Below are 22391 nucleotides of genomic sequence, written 5' to 3' on the forward strand. Positions count from 1 at the left end.
GCTGCAGTCGTCCCAAGGACGTCCCTCCCCAACGAGGGTTGGATTCGTTAGATGAAGCCTACGCATAAAACTGTAGTGACGCACGGGCAAGTTTCCTAGTACTATACCTAAACGTTGTCATAAACCAAATGGGAAACATTTTAAATGACATTCTGCCAATGGGACTTGAAGCTCTCTATATAAGGTGTCCACAAGCTAAGAAAGGCTGTGCTTCTTCTTGCCCGGCTGTAAGTAGTCTTTCTTTCTCTTCTGTCTTTGATCTGTCACTAACCATGCATTCATATATATAGTACACAATGTGGTGTTTGCATGAGATTGTATATTATAAATCCTATTATATATATTTGAATCGTTCGTAGTTTCTCTATGATTTGTTTCTAAGCTTTCTTAAATGTTTGACTTTATTTCCATTTGTTTTCCTGCAGATCATGGAACCCGCTGCCGCATGGGACAGACCTTGTGAGCTTCAGCTGGCGAACTGGACCATTGAAGAACCAGTTGCTGATCTCCCTCTCCCTGTAGAGTATGCGTCTATCGACATACCTGGTGACTGCGGCATCCAAGCATGTGAATATGATGTGCAGCAGCTGCTGGTTGAGTACTATTCTGCAGCCTCACGACGGTATTCTACGAGTGAGAAAGCGAAGATCTCAAATGACAGTCATGCTAGGAGTGTGGTCAATCAAGTATTTGGGTGAGTTTGAGGCTGATATGAACAGGATGAAAGAGAAGATGCATAGATACCCTACATGCCTTGGAGTTGTCGACAAGTCATATACCGTGCCAAGGATCGTGGCCATCGGCCCCTACCACCATGGCCTGGAGCACCTCAAGCAGGCAGAGAAAGTGAAGCACGTCGCCGCCTGCCACTGCATCGGGGATATCCAGCTACTGGAGGATATGTACCAAAAGTTCGTCCCCGTCGCGGATGAGGCTCGCGGCTTCTACGACAAGGATGTGATGGAAGGTATCAGCTACGACGACTTCTGACATACGATGTTCTTTGATGCATGCTTCTTGGTGCAGTACATGGCTATGCAGGGTACTACCCGCCGTGACAGAATAGACGGGAGCTTGCAGAGATTCTTGCGACCTAACCGCCATGATATTTTCCATGACGTCATGCTACTCGAGAACCAGCTCCCATGGACGGTGGTTGAGACCGTCATGAGCTTCGTGGCAGACGCATCGATACCCATGAAGTTCGTATATAGATTGAGATACTGTATGCAGCCGGACGACCACCATGAGCCTCCCGAAGAAGAAGAGTCTTTTCACTGGGATGATAAATACAGACCGCTGCATCTCCTTGGCCTCCTCCGCTACTACATTGTTGGACGAAGAAGCGACATTCATGAGGAGAACCCTGAACCGAAACCCAAGAACATGTCATTTTCTCTCAGTGCCTTGGACCTTGCCGAGATCGGCATCAAGCTCAAGGCCAACAAGACGATGCAGCTCCTTGACATGCATCTCAATCAGGAAGGGGCTGTCTTCACCGAGCTCTCATTGGCGCCGCTGTCCCTGGACCGCGACCATGCAAGCTACCTCGTCAACATGGCGGCTCTCGAGCTGTGCACGATTGAAAGCTTCGGAGCTGCGACAGATGAGGACTCTGCTATTTGCTCCTACGTCCTGCTCCTGGCCAATTTGGTATACAGGGAGGAGGAAGTGCAGGAGCTACGGGAGAGGGGTCTTCTGCAGAGAGGAGGAGGGCTCAACAACGAGGAGGCGCTCCGCTTCTTCACCAGCTTCCAGCGTCTGCGCTTCGGACGATGCTACTATCGCATCATGGAACATATCGAGGCTTACAGGGAGAATAACTGGACAAAGGCCAAGCTTCACGCGTTTCTCCACAACCACAAGAAAACCATAGCCGCGGTTGTCACCAGCATTGGTGCTGTTGGCGGGATCATAGGGACACTCCTGTCCATCAAAAAGTCCGTTTGATTCAATTTGATATATATACCCATAGGTATAACTTGTTGTATTTATGCTTTGATTGTTAATTTCATGTTTATCTGTATATATGATTTCCCTGTGTACTCAAATTGAACATGGCGGGGGTCGTCTACGTTTTTTTATCAAGTATTTTGTTAAACTCAAAATAATTACATCACAACACAACCACCTTGAGATCACTAATAAAAACACAGCCTATAAAATTTTGTTGGTAAAGGTACAGAGAGACACACTATAGTGACCGCCATCAAAATCCGTAGACTTGACTCTGTGAGCCGGTTGTTGAATGAGCCTTCTGTAGTCGCTAAAGATTCAATGACATCAGGTATTGGTCACTCGGTTCGACCAAATCTAATTAAACAGCAACTTGGTGCACATCTACTTTGAACGGTTTCATATATATAGAGAGTCTGTTTTATAGTATGGTTGGTGGTTGTTGTAGATCTTGTCATTATTCGTGAGTGAAAGATTGATGATTGCACCAACCAGCTAGCATGTGGTTGGTTACGTGTAACGATGTAACACTACGGGAAAAACAGGGGCTGCCGTGCAGCCAATCATTGCCGTGAGCCCCCGCACGGCAAATATTTCTTTGCCGTGAGCACCGAGCAGAACGCACGGCAAAGAGCTTGGTCATGGCAAAGACAGACAAGCGCGCACAGCAAAGAAACGGTTCACGGGAAAGTTGGAAGAAAGCGCACGGCAAAGAATAGAGCACGGCAATAGCCCAACACAGCGCACGGCAATGATTCGACGCACGGCAACGGCGCTGGGCATTGCCGTGCCTCACCCTTTGCCGTGCCGTGCGTTCTTCCCTTTGCCGTGCGCCGTAAGGCATTTTCCTTTGTTTTTCCTTTCTATTTTATTTCATCTAATATTTATATTTTTTTTTAATTAGTTTTACTTTTTGTTGACTATTTATTAGTGTTACTTAAGACAATGTGTATATACCCATACTATTTGCAATACAAAAGTACTCTCCATCTTCATCCCCCCACATATATCAAGGTTTCGGAGCAATCCGCGCTTCGGAGAATCTGCTAAGTGTTATCGCCCGAATGTGAGGAAGGTCACACCGGGGAGCTATTTTTACACTATTACACCTTCCACCACACTTTTACACATATCATAGGTCCACATGCAGGATTTGGTGGGATTCCGGTGCTTCGGCGGTCATTCTCCCCCGTCTCCCCCCAAAAACAGCGGTATGTGTGCCCCGGCGGGTCTACCCCCTTAGATTTCTCCGCGCGAGGTTCCACCAATGTACTTTTTCATTGTTTTAGGTTTGTTTAGGACATATACACATGGAAAACCAAGCTTGGGACCCTTTGGCACATGGTAGCCTTCGGCATACCCGCAGCTAGCCATTATCACATGAGCCACCTGATGTCTACGCACGCTTCTATTCCTGTAGACAGTGTTGGGCCTCCAAGAGCGGAGGTTTGTAGAACAGCAGCAAGTTTCCCTTAAGTGAATCACCCAAGGTTTATCGAACTCAGGGAGGTAGAGGTCAAAGATATCCCTCTCAAGCAACCCTGCAATCACGATACAAGAAGTCTCTTGTGTCCCCAACACACCTAATACACTTGTCAGATGTATAGGTGCACTAGTTCGGCGAAGAGATATTGAAATGCAAGTAATATGGATGAATATGAGTGGTAATAGCAATCTGAAATAAAGATGGCAGCGAGTAAACATGCAGTGGAACAGTAAATAAACGGAGATTTGATGTTCGGAAATAAGGCCTAGGGATCATACTTTCACTAGTGGACACTCTCAACATTGCAATCATAATTGAATATAAATATAAGCACTTCACTATGCTATTCTGAACTACTCTCTGGCGGGATAACGAACACTAATTCACCGTGTAGGGCTGCAAAAGCAAACCTTAAAGATGTATTCCCAAGTACTAATAAACACCCCACGCTGTCATTGTGAGCATTCATAGGAGGTACTAACACACCACAATTTCATAGAGACATCCAACTCAAATCATAACTCAGTGAATAAGTATTCTGTGAAATATAGCCTAAGCGACCCACACGGTGCACACACTGTCACCTTTACACACGTGGGACAAGGAGTCTCCGGAGATCACATAAGTAAAACCCACTTGAATAGCATAACGACATCTAGATTACAAAGCTCATCATATGGATCTCAATCATGCTAGGCAAATCATGAGATCATTGTATTGAAGTACATGGGAGAGAGATTAACCACATAGCTACCGGTACAGCCCTTAGCCTCGATGGAGAACTACTCCCTCCTCATCATAGGAGACAGCAGCGTCGATGAAGATGGCGGTGGTGTCGATGGAGATGCCTTCCGGGGGCACTTCCCCGTCCCAGCGGCGTGCCGGAACAGAGACTCCTGTCCCCCGAATCTTGGCTTCGCGATGGCGGCGTCTCTGGAACTTTTCTCGTATCGTGGCTTCTTCTTTTAGGGTTTTCGCGACGGAGGCTTTAAGTAGGCGGAAGGGCAGTCTCGGAGGGGCCCTGGTGGGGCCACACCATAGGGGGGCGCGCCCCACCCCTTGGCCGTGCCGCCCTGGCGTGTGGGGCCCCCCTGGCTCCTCTCTGGCCCTTCTTCGGTGCTTTGGAACCTTCCTGGAAAAATAAGATGCTGGGCGTTGATTTCGTCCAATTCCGAGAATATTTCCTTTCTAGGATTTCTGAAACCAAAAACAGCAGAAAACAGGAACTGGCACTTCGGCATCTTGTCAATAGGTTAGTTCCGGAAAACGCATAAAATCATCATAAAGTTTGAACAAAACATGTAGGTATTGTCATAAAACAAGCATGGAACATCAGAAATTATAGATACGTTGGAGACGTATCAGCATCCCCAAGCTTAGTTCCTACTCGCCCTCGAGTAGGTAAACAATAACAAGAATAATTTCTGAAGTGACATGCTACTTACATAATCTTGATCATACTATTGCAAAGCATATGAGATGAATGCAGTGATTCAAAGCAATGGTAAAGACAATGACTAAACAACTGAATCATATAGCAAAGACTTTTCATGAATAGTACTTTCAAGACAAGCATCAATAAGACTTGCATAAGAGTTAACTCATAAAGCAATAAATTCTTAGTAGAAAGTTTTGAAGCAACACAAAGGAAGATATAAGTTTCAGCAGTTGCTTTCAACTTTAACATGTATATCTCATGGATAATTGTCAACACAAAGTAATATGATGAATGCAAATAAGCAAGCATGTAGGAATCAATGCACACAGTTGACACAAGTGTTTGCTTCTAAGGTAGAAAGAAGTAGGTAAACTGACTCAACATAAAGTAAAAGAATGGCCCTTCGCAGAGGGAAGCATGGATTGCTATATTTGTGCTAGAGCTTTTATTTTGAAAACATAGAAACAATTTTGTCAACGGTAGTAATAATTCATATGTGTTATGTATAAGACATCTTATAAGTTGCAAGCCTCATGCATAGTATACCAATAGTGCCCGCACCTTGTCCTAATTAGCTTGGATTTACATGGATTATCATTGCATAGCATATGTTTCAACCAAGTGTCACAAAGGGGTACCTCTATGTCGCCTGTACAAAGGTCTAAGGAGAAAGTTCGCATTGGATTTCTCGCTTTTGATTATTCTCAACTTAGACATCCATACATAGACAACAGATAATGGACTCCTCTTTAATGCATAAGCATTCAACAACAGATAAAATTCTCATATGAGATTGAGGATTGTTGTCCAAACTGAAACTTCCACCATGGATCATGGCTTTAGTTAGCGGCCCAATGTTCTTCTCTAACAATATGCATACTCAAACCATTTGATCATGATAAATCACCCTTACTTCAGACAAGACGAACATGCATAGCAACTCACATGATATTCAACAAAAGTGAAATAATTGATGGCGTCCCCAGGAACATGGTTATCGCTCAACAAGCAACTTATAAGAAATAATAAACATAAGCGACATATTCAATACCACAATAGTTTTTAAGCTATTTTTCCCATGAGCTATATATTGCAAAGACAAAGAATGGAATTTTAAAGGTAGCACTCAAGCAATTTACTTTGGAATGGTAGAGAAATACCACATAGTAGGTAGGTATGGTGGACACAAGTGGCATAGTTTTGGGCTCAAGGATTTTGGATGCACGAGAAGTATTCCCTCTCAATACAAGGCTTAGGCTAGCAAGGTTGTTTGAAGCAAACTCAAGTATGAACCGGTACAGCAAAACTTACATAAGAACATATTGCAAGCATTATAAGACTCTACACTGTTTTCCTTGTTGTTCAAACCCTCACCAGAAAATATCTAGACTCTAGAGAGACCAATCATGCAAACCAAATTTCAACAAGCTCTATGGTAGTTCTTCATTAATAGGTGCAAAGTACATGATGCAAGAGCTTAAACATGATCTATTTGAGCACAACAATTGCCAAGTATCAAATTATTCAAGACAATATACCAATTACCACATGAAGCATTTTCTGTTTCCAACCAAATAACAATGAACGAAGCAGTTTCAACCTTCGCCATGAACATTAAAAGTAAAGCTAAGAACACATGTGTTCATATGAACGAGCGGAGCGTGTCTCTCTCCCATACAAGCATGAATTTATTCAGAGAATGAAAATAACAAAATGAAAATAAAAGCACACAGACGCTCCAAGTAAAGCACATAAGATGTGACGGAATAAAAATATAGTTTCACTAGAGGTGACCTGATAAGTTGTCGATGAAGAAGGGGATGCCTTGGGCATCTCCAAGCTTAGATGCTTGAGTCTTCTTGAAATATGCAGGGATGAACCACGGGGGCATCCCCAAGCTTAGACTTTTCACTCTCCTTGATCATATTGTATCATCCTCCTCTCTTGACCCTTGAAAACTTCCTCCACACCAAACTCAAAACAATCTCATTAGAGGGTTAGTGCATAATCAAAAATTCACATATTCAGAGGTGACACAATCATTCTTAACACTTCTGGACATTGCACAAAGCTACTGAAAGTTAATGGAACAAAGAAATCCATCAAACATAGCAAAACAGACAATGCGAAATAAAAGGCAGAATCTGTCAAAACAGAACAGTACGTAAAGACGAATTTTTTAGCGGCACTTAACTTGCTCAGATGAAAATGCTCAAATTGAATGAAAGTTGCGTACATCTCTGAGGATCATTCAGGTAAATTGGCAGATTTTTCTGAGTTACCTACAGAAGGGGCTACTCAAATTCGTGACAGCAAGAAATATGTTTCTGCGCAGTAATCCAAATCTAGTATCAACCTTACTATCAAAGACTTTACTTGGCACAACAATGCAATAAAATAAAGATAAGGAGAGGTTGCTACAATAGTAGAAACTTCCAAGACACAAATATAAAACAAAAGTGCTGTAGTAAAATAAAAAACATGGGTTATCTCCCAAGAAGTGCTTTCTTTATAGCCATTAAGATGGGCTCAGCAATTTTAATGATGCTCACATAAGGATGAGAGTTGAAGCAAAGAGAGCATCAAAAAGCAAGTTCAAAACACATTTAAGTCTAACCCACTTCCTATGAAAAGGAATCTTGTACACAAATAAATGCATGTAGAACAAAGTGACAAGCATAGGAAGATAAAACACAAGTAACTTCAAAATTTTCAGCATGTAGAGAGGTGTTTTAGTAACATGAAAATTTCTACAACCATATTTTCCTCTCTCATAATAATTTCCAGTAGCATCATGAACAAACTCAACAATATAACTATCATATAAAGCATTCTTATCATGAGTCTCATGCATAAAATAATTGCTACTCCCAACATAAGCATAGTCATTCTTATTAATTGTAGTGGGAGCAAATTCAACAAAGTAGCTATCATTATTATTCTCATCATCAAATATAAGAGGCATAGTATAATCATAATAAACTTTATCCTCCATAGTAGGTGGCACCAAAATATCACTATCATTATAATCAACATAAATGGGAGGCAAAGTATCATCAAAGTAAATTTTCTCCTCCATGCTTGGTGGACTAAAAATATCATGCTCATCAAAACCAGCTTCCCCAAGCTTAGAATTTTCCATAGCATTAGCAACAATGGTGTTCAAAGCGTTCATACTAATATCATTGCTACTAGCATGCAAATAAGGTTCCATAGGTTTTTTAATTTTTGCATCAAACAATCCATGTTTTAACTTAGGAAATAGATTAAAAAGCTCACAGTTGTTTTCCATTATGCCTAACTAGTGTAAACAAGAAACAAAAAGATGCAATTGCAGGATCTAAAGGAAATAGCTTCGAGCACTCACACACCGGCAACAATGCAAGGAAATAGCTTAGTAGTCGGAGGATGTGAATACCTTTTACCTTACCTCCCCGGCAACGGCGCCAGAAAATAGCTTGCTGTCTACAACTGGCGCGTGGTTGACGTGGGAGGTAGAAATCTCTGTGGTGTAGCTTTTTTTCGTTCCCCGGAACGGCGCCAGAAAATAGCTTGATGTCTACGCACGCTTCTATTCCTGTAGACAGTGTTGGGCCTCCAAGAGCAGAGGTTTGTAGAACAGTAGCAAGTTTCCCTTAAGTGAATCACCCAAGGTTTATCGAACTCAGGGAGGTAGAGGTCAAAGATATCCCTCTCAAGCAACCCTGCAATCACGATACAAGAAGTCTCTTGTGTCCCCAACACACCTAATACACTTGTCAGATGTATAGGTGCACTAGTTCGGCGAAGAGATAGTGAAATGCAAGTAATATGGATGAATATGAGTGGTAATAGCAATCTGAAATAAAGATGGCAGCGAGTAAACATGCAGTGGAACAGTAAATAAACGGAGATTCGATGTTCGGAAATAAGGCCTAGGGATCATACTTTCACTAGTGGACACTCTCAACATTGCAATCATAATTGAATATAAATATAAGCACTTCACTATGCTATTCTGAACTACTCTCTGGCGGGATAACGAACACTAATTCACCATGTAGGGCTGCAAAAGCAAACCTTAAAGATGTATTCCCAAGTACTAATAAACACCCCACGCTGTCACTGTGAGCATTCATAGGAGGTACTAACACACCACAATTTCATAGAGACATCCAACTCAAATCATAACTCAGTGAATAAGTATTCTATGAAATATAGCCTAAGAGACCCACACGGTGCACACACTGTCACCTTTACACACGTGGGACAAGGAGTCTCCGGAGATCACATAAGTAAAACCCACTTGAATAGCATAACGACATCTAGATTACAAAGCTCATCATATGGATCTCAATCATGCTAGGCAAATCATGAGATCGTTGTATTGAAGTACATAGGAGAGAGATTAACCACATAGCTACCGGTACAGCCCTTAGCCTCGATGGAGAACTACTCCCTCCTCATCATAGGAGACAGCAGCGTCGATGAAGATGGCGGTGGTGTCGATGGAGATGCCTTCCGGGGGCACTTCCTCGTCCCAGCGGCGTGCCGGAACAGAGATTCCTGTCCCCCGAATCTTGGCTTCGCGATGGCGGCGGCTCTGGAACTTTTCTCGTATCGTGGCTTCTTCTTTTAGGGTTTTCGCGATGGAGGCTTTAAGTAGGCGGAAGGGCAGCCTCGGAGGGGCCCTGGTGGCGCCACACCATAGGGGGGTGCGCCCCACCCCTTGGCTGCGCCGCCCTGGCGTGTGGGGCCCCCCTGGCTCCTCTCTGGCCCTTCTTCGGTGCTCTGGAACCTTCCGGGAAAAATAAGATGCTGGGCGTTGATTTCGTCCAATTCCGAGAATATTTCCTTTCTAGGATTTCTGAAACCAAAAACAGCAGAAAACAGGAACTGGCACTTCGGCATCTTGTCAATAGGTTAGTTCCGGAAAACGCATAAAATCATCATAAAGTGTGAACAAAACATGTAGGTATTGACATAAAACAAGCATGGAACATCAGAAATTATAGATACGTTGGAGACGTATCACCACCCTTCTCGGTAACTTGTTCCTCAAGACAATCTTCAAAAGTGGGCATATATACCAAGGTTCGCATCAAATTATGGTCATAAGCAGATATCATCCATCGCGTTGTCTTCAATAAGGTAGTCCACATGCGCTGACGGCACCACTTAGGCACATTATTCCAAGAAGAATTGCCTTGATCTACTGGTTAGAGTTAGGGTTAGGGTTTAGCGTTAGGGTTACGGTTAGGATTTAGGGTTAGGGTTAGGGTTTTGGGTTAGGGTAAGGGTTAGGGTTAGGGTTAGGGTTAGGGTTTAGGGTTAGGGTTAGGGTTAGGGTTAGGGTTAGGGTTAGGGTTAGGGTTAGGGTTTAGGATTTTGCAGCTCCCGTTTCAGCAGCTGTAGTTGCATTACTCGAAGTCTCCCCAGTTTAGGGTTTAGGGTTTAGGAGAGCTATTTTTGCACCATTACACCTTCCACCACACTTTCACACATATCATAGGTCCACATGCAAGATTTGGTGGGATTTCGGTGCTCCGGCGGTCATTCTCGCCCTCCTCCCCCCAAAAACGGCGGTATGTGTGCCCCGACGGGTCTACCCCCCTAGATTTCTCCGCGTGAGGTTCCACCAATGTAATTTTTCATTATTTTAGGTTTGTTTAGGACATATACACATGGAAAACCAAGCTTGGGACCCTTTGGCACATGGTAGCCTCCGGCAGACCCGCAGCTAGCCATTATCACATGAGCCACCCTTCTCGGTAACTTGTTCTTCAAGACAATCTTCAAAGTGGGCATATATACCAAGGTTCGCATCCAATTCTGTTGATAAGCAGATATCATCCATCGCATTGTCCTCAACAAGGTAGTCCACATGCGCTGACGGCACCACTTAGGCACATTATTCCAAGAAGAATTGTATTGAATTACTGGTTAGGGTTAGGTTTAGGGTTTAGGGTTTAGGGTTAGGGTTAGGGTTAGGGTTAGGATTTAGGGTTAGGGTTAGGGTTTAGGGTTTAGGGTTAGGGTTACGGTTTAGGTTTTAGGGTTAGGGTTAGGGTTTAGGGTTTAGGGTTAGGGTTGGGGTTTAGGGTTTTGCAGCTCCCGTGTCAGCAGCTGCAGTTGCATTACTCGAAGCGTCCCCAGTTTAGGATTTATGGTTTAGGGGAGCTATTTTTGCACCATTACACCTTCCACCACACTTTCACACATATCATCGGTCCACATGCAAGATTTGGTGGGATTCCGGTGCTCCGGTGGTCATTCTCCCCCTCCTCCCCCAAAAATAGAAGTATGTGTGCCCCGGCAGGTCTACCCCCTAGATTTCTCCGCGCGAGGTTCCACCAATGTACTTTCTCATTGTTTTAGGTTTATTTAGGACATATACACATGGAAAACCAAGCTTGGGACCCTTTGGCACATGGTAGCCTCTGGCATACCCGCAGCTAGCCATTATCACATGAGCCACCCTTCTCGGTAACTTGTTCTTCAAGACAATCTTCAAAAGTGGGCATATATACCAAGGTTCGCATCCAATTCTAGTGATAAGCAGATATCATCCATCGCGTTGTCTTCAACAAGGTAGTCCACATGCGCTGACGGCACCACTTAGGCACATTATTCCAAGAAGAATTGCCTTGATCTACTTGTTAGGGTTAGGGTTAGGGTTTAGGGTTAGGGTTAGGGTTAGGATTTAGGGTTACTGTTAGGGTTTAGGGTCAGGGTTAGGGTTTAGGGTCAGGGTTAGGCTTAGGGTTTAGGGTATAGGGTTTTGCAGCTCCCGTGTCAGCAGCTGCAGTTGCATTACTCGAAGCCTCCCCAGTTTAGGGTTTAGGGTTTGGGGGAGCTATTTTCGCACCATTACACCTTCCACCACCCTTTCACACATATCATAGGTCCACATGCCAGATTTGCTGGGATTCCGGTGCTCCGGCAGTCATTCTCCCCCTCCCCCCCAAAAACAGTGGTATATGTGCCCCGGCGGATCTAACCCCCTAGATTTCTCCGCGCGAGGTTCCACCAATGTACTTTTTCATTGTTTTAGGTTTGTTTAGGACATATACACATGGAAAACCATGCTTGGGACCCTTTGGCACATGGTAGCCTCCGGCATACCCGCAGCTAGCCATTATCACATGAGCCACCCTTCTCGGTAACTTGTTCTTCAAGACAATCTTCAAACTTGGGCATATATACCAAGGTTCGCATCCAATTCTGGTGATAAGCAGATATCATCCATCGCGTTGTCTTCAACAAGGTAGTCCACATGCGTTGACAGTACCACTGAGGCACATTATTCCGAGAAGAATTGCCTTGATCTACTGGTTAGGGTTAGGGGTTGGGTTTAGGGTTAGGGTTAGGGTTAGGATTTAGGGTTAGGGTTAGGGTTTAGGGTTAGGGTTTCGGGTTAGGGTTAGGGTTAGTGTTAGGGTTAGGGTTTAGGGTTAGGGTTAGGGTTAGGATTTACGGTTAGGGTTAGGGTTAGGATTTAGGGCTAGGGTTAGGGTTAGGGTTTTGGATTTAGGGCTAGGGTTAGGGTTAGGGTTTAGGGTTAGGGTTAGGATTTTGGGTTAGGGTTAGGGTTTAGGGTTAGGGTTAGGGTCAGGGTTAGGGTCAGGGTTAGGGTTAGGGTTTAGAGTTAGGGTTAGGGTTAGGGTTTAGGGTTTAGGGTTTTGCAGCTCCCGTGTCAGCAGCTGTAGTTGCATTACTCGAAGCCTCCCCAGTTTAGGATTTATTGTTTAGGGGAGCTATTTTTGCACCATTACACCTTCCACCACACTTTCACACATATCATCGGTCCACATGCAAGATTTGGTGGGATTCCGGTGCTCCGGTGGTCATTCCCCCCCTCCTCCCCCAAAAATAGCAGTATGTGTGCCCCGGCAGGTCTACCCCCTAGATTTCTCCGCGCAAAGTTCCACCAATGTACTTTTTCATTGTTTTAGGTTTGTTTAGGACATATACACATGGAAAACCAAGCTTGGGACCCTTTGGCACATGGTAGCCTCCGGCATACCCGCAGCTAGCCATTATCACATGAGCCACCCTTCTCGGTAACTTGTTCTTCAAGACAATCTTCAAAAGTGGGCATATATACCAAGGTTCGCATCCAATTCTAGTGATAAGCAGATATCATCCATCGCGTTGTCTTCAACAAGGTAGTCCACATGCACTGACGGCACCACTTAGGCACATTATTCCAAGAAGAATTGCCTTGATCTACTTGTTAGGGTTAGGGTTAGGGTTTAGGGTTAGGGTTAGGGTTAGGGTTAGGGTTAGGATTTAGGGTTAGGGTTAGGGTTAGGGTTAGGGTTTAGGGTCAGGGTTAGGGTTTAGGGTTGGGGTTAGGATTAGGGTTTAGGGTTAGGGTTTAGGGTTTTGCAGCTCCCGTGTCAGCAGCTGCAGTTGGATTACTCGAAGCCTCCCCAGTTTAGGGTTTAGGGTTTGGGGAGCTATTTTTGCACCATTACACCTTCCACCACCCTTTCACACATATCATAGGTCCACATGCCAGATTTGGTGGGATTCCGGTGCTCCGGCGGTCATTCTCCCCCTCCCCCCCCCCAAAAACAGCGGTATGTGTGCCCCGGCGGGTCTACCCAATAGATTTCTCTGCGCGAGGTTCCACCAATGTACTTTCTCATTGTTTTAGGTTTGTTTAGGACATATACACATGGAAAACCAAGCTTGGGACCCTTTGGCACATGGTAGCCTCCGGCATACCCGCAGCTAGCCATTATCACATGAGCCACCCTTCTCGGTAACTTGTTCTTCAAGACAATCTTCAAAAGTGGGCATATATACCAAGGTTCGCATCCAATTCTAGTGATAAGCAGATATCATCCATCGCGTTGTCTTCAACAGGGTAGTCCACATGCGCTGACGGCACCACTTAGGCACATTATTCCAAGAAGAATTGCCTTGATCTACTTGTTAGGTTTAGGGTTAGGGTTTAGGGTTAGGGTTAGGGTTAGGGTTAGGATTTAGGGTTAGGGTTAGGGTTTACGGTCAGGGTTAGGGTTTAGGGACAGGGTTAGGGTTAGGGTTTAGGGTTTTGCAGCTCCCGTGTCAGCAGGTGCAGTTGCATTACTCGAAGCCTCCCCAGTTTAGGGTTTAGGGTTTGGGGAGCTATTTTTGCACCATTACACCTTCCACCACCCTTTCACACATATCATAGGTCCACATGCCAGATTTGGTGGGATTCCGGTGCTCCGGCGGTCATTCTCCCCCTCCCCCCCCCCCCAAAAAAACAGCGGTATGTGTGCCCCGGCGGGTCTACCCCCTAGATTTCTCCGCGCGAGGTTCCACCAATGTACTTTCTCATTGTTTTAGGTTTGTTTAGGACGTATACACATGGAAAACCAAGCTTGGGACCCTTTGGCACATGGTAGCCTCCGGCATACCGCAGCTAGCCATTATCACATGAGCCACCCTTCTCGGTAACTTGTTCTTCAAGACAATCTTCAAAAGTGGGCATATATACCAAGGTTCGCATCCAATTCTAGTGATAAGCAGATATCATCCATCGCGTTGTCTTCAACAAGGTAGTCCACATGCGCTGACGGCACCACTTAGGCACATTATTCCAAGAAGAATTGCCTTGATCTACTTGTTAGGGTTAGGGTTAGGGTTTAGGGTTAGGGTTAGGGTTAGGGTTAGGATTTAGGGTTAGGGTTAGGGTTAGGGTTAGGGTTAGGGTTTAGGGTCAGGGTTAGGGTTTAGGGTTAGGGTTAGGATTAGGGTTTAGGGTAGGTTTAGGGTTTTGCAGCTCCCGTGTCAGCAGCTGCAGTTGGATTACTCGAAGCCTCCCCAGTTTAGGGTTTAGGGTTTGGGGAGCTATTTTTGCACCATTACACCTTCCACCACCCTTTCATACATATCATAGGTCCACATGCCAGATTTGGTGGGATTCCGGTGCTCCGGCGGTCATTCTCCCCCACCCCCCCCCCAAAAAACCCCGAAGTGTGCCCCGGCGGGTCTACCCCCTAGATTTCTCCGCGCGAGGTTCCACCAATGTACTTTCTCATTGTTTTAGGTTTGTTTAGGACATATACACATGGAAAACCAAGCTTGGGACCCTTTAGCACATGGTAGCCTCCGGCATACCCGCAGCTAGCCATTATCACATGAGCCACCCTTCTCGGTAACTTGTTCTTCAAGACAATCTTCAAAAGTGGGCATATATACCAAGGTTCGCATCCAATTCTAGTGATAAGCAGATATCATCCATCGCGTTGTCTTCAACAAGGTAGTCCACATGCGCTGACGGCACCACTTAGGCACATTATTCCAAGAAGAATTGCCTTGATCTACTTGTTAGGGTTAGGGTTGGGGTTTAGGGTTAGGGTTAGGGTTAGGATTTAGGGTTAGGGTTAGGGTTTACGGTCAGGGTTAGGGTTTAGGGTCAGGGTTAGGGTTAGGGTTTAGGGTTTTGCAGCTCCCGTGTCAGCAGGTGCAGTTGCATTACTCAAAGCCTCCCCAGTTTAGGGTTTAGGGTTTGGGGAGCTATTTTTGCACCATTACACCTTCCACCACCCTTTCACACATATCATAGGTCCACATGCTAGATTTGGTGGGATTCCGGTGCTCCGGCGGTCATTCTCCCCCTCCCCTCCCAAAAACAGCGGTATGTGTGCCCCGGCGGGTCTACCCCCTAGATTTCTCCGCGCGAGGTTCCACCAATGTACTTTCTCATTGTTTTAGGTTTGTTTAGGACATATACACATGGAAAACCAAGCTTGGGACCCTTTGGCACATGGCAGCCTCCGGCATACCCGCAGCTAGCCATTATCACATGAGCCACCCTTCTCGGTAACTTGTTCTTCAAGACAATCTTCAAAAGTGGGCATATATACCAAGGTTCGCATCCAATTCTAGTGATAAGCAGATATCATCCATCGCGTTGTCTTCAACAAGGTAGTCCACATGCGCTGACGGCACCACTTAGGCACATTATTCCAAGAAGAATTGCCTTGATCTACTTGTTAGGGTTAGGGTTAGGGTTTAGGGTTAGGGTTAGGGTTAGGGTTAGGATTTAGGGTTAGGGTTAGGGTTAGGGTTAGGGTTTAGGGTCAGGGTTAGGGTTTTGGGTTAGGGTTAGGATTAGGGTTTAGGGTTAGGGTTTAGGGTTTTGCAGCTCCCGTGTCAGCAGCTGCAGTTGGATTACTCGAAGCCTCCCCAATTTAGGGTTTAGGGTTTGGGGAGCTATTTTTGCACCATTACACCTTCCACCACCCTTTCACACATATCATAGGTCCACATGCCAGATTTGGTGGGATTCCGGTGCTCCGGCGGTCATTCTCCCCCTCCCCCCCAAAAACAGCGGTATGTGTGCCCCGGCGGGTCTACCCCCTAGATTTCTCCGCGCGAGGTTCCACCAATGTACTTTCTCATTGTTTTAGGTTTGTTTAGGACATATACACATGGAAAACCAAGCTTGGGACCCTTTGGCACATGGTAGCCTCCGGCATACCCGCAGCTAGCCATTATCACATGAGCCACCCTTCTCGGTAACTTGTTCTTCAAGACAATCTTCAAAAGTGGGCATATATACCAAGGTTCGCATCCAATTCTAGTGATAAGCAGATATCACCAATCGCGTTGTCTTCAACAAGGTAGTCCACATGCGCTGACGGCACCACTTAGGCACATTATTCCAAGAAGAATTGCCTTGATCTACTTGTTAGGGTTAGGGTTAGGGTTTAGGGTTAGGGTTAGGGTTAGGATTTAGGGTTAGGGTTAGGGTTTACGGTCAGGGTTAGGGTTTAGGGTCAGGGTTAGGGTTAGGGTTTAGGGTTTTGCAGCTCCCGTGTCAGCAGGTGCAGTTGCATTACTCGAAGCCTCCCCAGTTTAGGGTTTAGGGTTTCGGGAGCTATTTTTGCACCATTACACCTTCCACCACCCTTTCACACATATCATAGGTCCACATGCCAGATTTGGTGGGATTCCGGTGCTCCGGCGGTCATTCTCCCCCTCCCCCCCAAAAACAGCGGTATGTGTGCCCTGCTGGTCTACCCCTAGATTTCTCCGCGCGAGGTTCCACCAATGTACTTTCTCATTGTTTTAGGTTTGTTTAGGACATATACACATGGAAAACCAAGCTTGGGACCCTTTGGCACATGGTAGCCTCCGGCATACCCGCAGCTAGCCATTATCACATGAGCCACCCTTCTCGGTAACTTGGTCTTCAAGACAATCTTCAAAAGTGGGAATATATACCAAGGTTCGCATCCAATTCTGTTGATAAGCAGATATCATCCATCGCGTTCTCTTCAACAAGGTAGTCCACATGCGCTGACGGCACCACTTAGGCACATTATTCCAAGAAGAATTGCCTTGATCTACTTGTTAGGGTTAGGGTTAGGGTTTAGGGTTAGGGTTAGGGTTAGGGTTAGGGTTAGGGTTAGGATTTAGGGTTAGGGTTAGGGTTAGGGTTTAGGGTCAGGGTTAGGGTTTAGGGTTAGGGTTAGGATTAGGGTTTAGGGTTAGGGTTTAGGGTTTTGCAGCTCCCGTGTCAGCAGCTGCAGTTGGATTACTCGAAGCCTCCCCAGTTTAGGGTTTAGGGTTTGGGGAGCTATTTTTGCACCATTACACCTTCCACCACCCTTTCAAACATATCATAGGTCCACATGCCAGATTTGGTGGGATTCCGGTGGTCCGGCGGTCATTCTCCCCCTCCCCCCCCCCAAAAACAGCGGTATGTGTGCCCCGGCGGGTCTACCCCCTAGATTTCTCCGCGCGAGGTTCCACCAATGTACTTTCTCATTGTTTTAGGTTTGTTTAGGACATATACACATGGAAAACCAAGCTTGGGACCCTTTGGCACATGGTAGCCTCCGGCATACCCGCAGCTAGCCATTATCACATGAGCCACCCTTCTCGGTAACTTGTTCTTCAAGACAATCTTCAAAAGTGGGCATATATACCAAGGTTCGCATCCAATTCTGTTGATAAGCAGATATCATCCATCGCGTTGTCTTCAACAAGGTAGTCCACATGCGCTGACGGCACCACTTAGGCACATTATTCCAAGAAGAATTGCCTTGATCTACTGGTTAGGTTTAGGGTTAGGGTTAGGGTTAGGGTTTAGGGTTAGGGTTAGGGTTAGGGTTTAGGGTTAGGGTTAGGGTTAGGGTTAGGGTATAGGGTTTTGCAGCTCCCGTGTCAGCAGCTGCAGTTGCATTACTCGAAGCCTCCCCAGTTTAGGGTTTAGGGTTTGGGGGAGCTATTTTCGCACCATTACACCTTCCACCACCCTTTCACACATATCATAGGTCCACATGCCAGATTTGCTGGGATTCCGGTGCTCCGGCAGTCATTCTCCCCCTCCCCCGCCCCCCCAAAAATAGTGGTATGTGTGCCCCGGCGGGTCTAACCCCCTAGATTTCTCCGCGCGAGGTTCCACCAATGTACTTTTTCATTGTTTTAGGTTTGTTTAGGACATATACACATGGAAAACCAAGCTTGGGACCCTTTGGGACATGGTAGCCTCCGGCATACCCGCAGCTAGCCATTATCACATGAGCCACCCTTCTCGGTAACTTGTTCTTCAAGACAATCTTCAAAATTGGGCATATATACCAAGGTTCGCATCCAATTCTGGTGATAAGCAGATATCATCCATCGCGTTGTCTTCAACAAGGTAGTCCACATGCGCTGACGGTACCACTTAGGCACATTATTCCAAGAAGAATTGACTTGATCTACAGGTTAGGGTTAGGGGTTGGGTTTAGGGTTAGGGTTAGGGTTAGGATTTAGGGTTAGGGTTAGGGTTTAGGGTTAGGGTTAGGGTTTAGGGTTAGGGTTAGGGTTAGTGTTAGGGTTAGGGTTTAGGGTTAGGGTTAGGGTTAGGATTTACGGTTAGGGTTAGGGTTAGGATTTAGGGCTAGGGTTAGGGTTAGGGTTTAGGGTTAGGGTTTAGGGTTTAGGGGAGCTATTTTTGCACCATTACACCTTCCACCACACTTTCACACATATCATAGGTCCACATGCAAGATTTGGTGGGATTCCGGTGCTCCGGCGGTCATTCTCCCCCTCCTCCCCCCAAAAACAGCGGTATGTGTGCCCCGGCAGGTCTACCCCCCTAGATTTCTCCGCCCGAGGTTACACCAATGTACTTTTTAATTTTTTTAGGTTTGTTTAGGACATATACACATGGAAAAGCAAGGTTGGGGCCCTTCGGCACATGTTAGCCTCCAGCATACCCGCAGCTAGCCATTATCACATGAACCACCCTTCTCGGTAACTTGTTCTTCAAGACAATCTTCAAAAGTGGGAATATATACCAAGGTTCGCATCCAATTCTGGTGATTAGCAGATATCATCCATCGTGTTGTCTTCAACACTGTAGTCCACATGCGCTGACGGCACCACTTAGGCACATTATTCCAAGAAGAACTGCCTTGATCTACTGGTTAGGGTTAGGGTTAGGGTTTAGGGTTAGGGTTAGGATTTAGGGTTAGGGTTAGGGTTTAGGGTTAGGGTTAGGGTCAGGGTTAGGGTCAGGGTTAGGGTTAGGGTTTAGAGTTAGGGTTAGGGTTAGGGTTTAGGGTTTTGCAGCTCCCGTGTTAGGAGCTGTAGTTGCATTACTCGAAGCCTCCCCAGTTTATTGTTTATTGTTTAGGGGAGCTATTTTTGCACCATTACACCTTCCACCACACTTTCACACATATCATCGGTCCACATGCAAGATTTGGTGGGATTCCGGTGCTCCGGTGGTCATTCTCCCCCTCCTCCCCCAAAAATAGCAGTATGTGTGCCCCGGCAGGTCTACCCCCTAGATTTCTCCGCGCAAAGTTCCACCAATGTACTTTTTCATTGTTTTAGGTTTGTTTAGGACATATACACATGGAAAACCAAGCTTGGGACCCTTTGGCACATGGTAGCCTCCGGCATACCCGCAGCTAGCCATTATCACATGAGCCACCCTTCTCGGTAACTTGTTCTTCAAGACAATCTTCAAAAGTGGGCATATATACCAAGGTTCGCATCCAATTCTAGTGATAAGTAGATATCATCCATCACGTTGTCTTCAACAAGGTAGTCCACATGCGATGACGGCACCACTTAGGCACATTATTCCAAGAAGAATTGCCTTGATCTACTTGATAGGGTTAGGGTTAGGGTTTAGGGTTAGGGTTAGGGTTAGGGTTAGGATTTAGGGTTAGGGTTAGGGTTAGGGTTTAGGGTCAGGGTTAGGGTTTAGGGTTAGGGTTAGGATTAGGGTTTAGGGTTAGGGTTTACGGTTTTGCAGCTCCCATGTCAGCAGCTGCAGTTGCATTACTCGAAGCCTCCCCAGTTTAGGGTTTAGGGTTTGGGGAGCTATTTTTGCACCATTACACCTTCCACCACCCTTTCACACATATCATAGGTCCACATGCCAGATTTGGTGGGATTCCGGTGCTCCGGCGGTCATTCTCCCCCTACCCCCCAAAAACAGCGGCATGTGTGCCCCGGCGGGTCTAACCCCCTAGATTTCTCCGCGCGCGGTTCCACGAATGTACTTTTTCATTGTTTTAGGTTTGTTTAGGACATATACACATGGAAAACCAAGCTTGGGACCCTTTGTCACATGGTAGCCTCCGGCATACCCGCAGCTAGCCATTATCACATGAGCCACCCTTCTCGGTAACTTGTTCTTCAAGACAATCTTCAAAATTGGGCATATATACCAAGGTTCGCATCCAATTCTGGTGATAAGAAGATATCATCCATCGCGTTGTCTTCAACAAGGTAGTCCACATGCGCTGACGGTACCACTTAGGCACATTATTCCAAGAAGAATTGCCTTGATCTACTGGTTAGGGTTAGGGTTTGGGTTTAGGGTTAGGGTTAGGATTTAGGGTTAGGGTTTAGGGTTAGGGTTTAGGGTTAGGGTTAGGGTTAGTGTTAGGGTTAGGGTTAAGGTTTAGGGTTAGGGTTAGGGTTAGGGTTAGGATTTAGGGTTAGGGTTAGCGTTAGGATTTAGGGCTAGGGTTAGGGTTTAGGGTTAGGGTTAGGGTTTAGGGGACCTATTTTTGCACCATTACACCTTCCGCCACACTTTCACACATATCATAGGTCCACATGCAAGATTTGGCGGGATTCCGGTGCTCCGGCGGTCATTCTCCCCCTCCTCCCCCCAAAAACAGCGGTATGTGTGCCCCGGCAGGTCTACCCCCTAGATTTCTCCGCGCGAGGTTCCACCAATGTACTTTTTCATTGTTTTAGGTTTGTTTAGGATAGATACACATGGAAAACCAAGCTTGGGACCCTTTGGCACATGGTAGCCTTCGGCATACCCGCAGCTAGCCATTATCACATGAGCCACCCTTCTCGGTAACTTGTTCTTCAAGACAATCTTCAAAAGTGGGCATATATACCAAGGTTCGCATCCAATTCTAGTGATAAGCAGATATCATCCATCACGTTGTCTTCAACAAGGTAGTCCACATGCGCTGACGGCACCACTTAGGCACATTATTCCAAGAAGAATTGCCTTGATCTACTTGATAGGGTTAGGGTTAGGGTTTAGGGTTAGGGTTAGGGTTAGGGTTAGGGTTAGGATTTAGGGTTAGGGTTAGGGTTAGGGTTTAGGGTCAGGGTTAGGGTTTAGGGTTAGGGTTAGGATTAGGGTTTAGGGTTAGGGTTTAGGGTTTTGCAGCTCCCGTGTCAGCAGCTGCAGTTGGATTACTCGAAGCCTCCCCAGTTTAGGGTTTAGGGTTTGGGGAGCTATTTTTGCACCATTACACCTTCCACCACCCTTTCAAACATATCATAGGTCCACATGCCAGATTTGGTGGGATTCCGGTGGTCCGGCGGTCATTCTCCCCCTCCCCCCCCCCAAAAACAGCGGTATGTGTGCCCCGGCGGGTCTACCCCCTAGATTTCTCCGCGCGAGGTTCCACCAATGTACTTTCTCATTGTTTTAGGTTTTTTTAGGACATATACACATGGAAAACCAAGCTTGGGACCCTTTGGCACATGGTAGCCTCCGACATACCCGCAGCTAGCCATTATCACATGAGCCACCCTTCTCGGTAACTTGGTCTTCGAGACAATCTTCAAAAGTGGGCATATATACCAAGGTTCGCATCCAATTCTGGTGATAAGCAGATATCATCCATCGCGTTGTCTTCAACAAGGTAGTCCACATGCGCTGAAGGCACCACTTAGGCACATTATTCCAGGAAGAATTGCCTTGATCTACTGGTTAGGTTTAGGGTTAGTGTTTAGGGTTAGGGTTAGGGTTAGGGTTAGTATTTAGGGTTAGGGTTAGGGTTAGGGTTAGGGTTTAGGGTCAGGGTTAGGGTTTAGGGTTAGGGTTAGGGTTAGGGTTTAGGGTTAGGGTTTACACAGTTTTGCAGCTCCCATGTCAGCAGCTGCAGTTGCATTACTCGAAGCCTCCCCAGTTTAGGGTTTAGGGTTTGGGGAGCTATTTTTGCACCATTACACCTTCCACCACCCTTTCACACATATCATAGGTCCACATGCCAGATTTGGTGGGATTCCGGTGCTCCGGCGGTCATTCTCCCCCTCCCCCCC

The 22391-nt window shown here is 45.9% G+C and overlaps 1 protein-coding gene across 1 annotated transcript; it reads left to right on the forward strand.

Moving 5' to 3' along the window:
* The first annotated feature begins 996 nt into the window (after positions 1 to 996).
* On the forward strand, positions 997 to 1950 carry LOC139832274 (UPF0481 protein At3g47200-like). The gene has a single exon (XM_071821993.1). It carries the CDS (start codon positions 997 to 999, stop codon positions 1948 to 1950), a length of 954 nt encoding a protein of 317 aa, XP_071678094.1.
* Positions 1951 to 22391: the final 20441 nt, after the last annotated feature.

Source organism: Lolium perenne, chromosome 6 (assembly GCF_019359855.2).
Source record: "Lolium perenne isolate Kyuss_39 chromosome 6, Kyuss_2.0, whole genome shotgun sequence".
Classification (NCBI taxonomy): domain Eukaryota; kingdom Viridiplantae; phylum Streptophyta; class Magnoliopsida; order Poales; family Poaceae; genus Lolium; species Lolium perenne.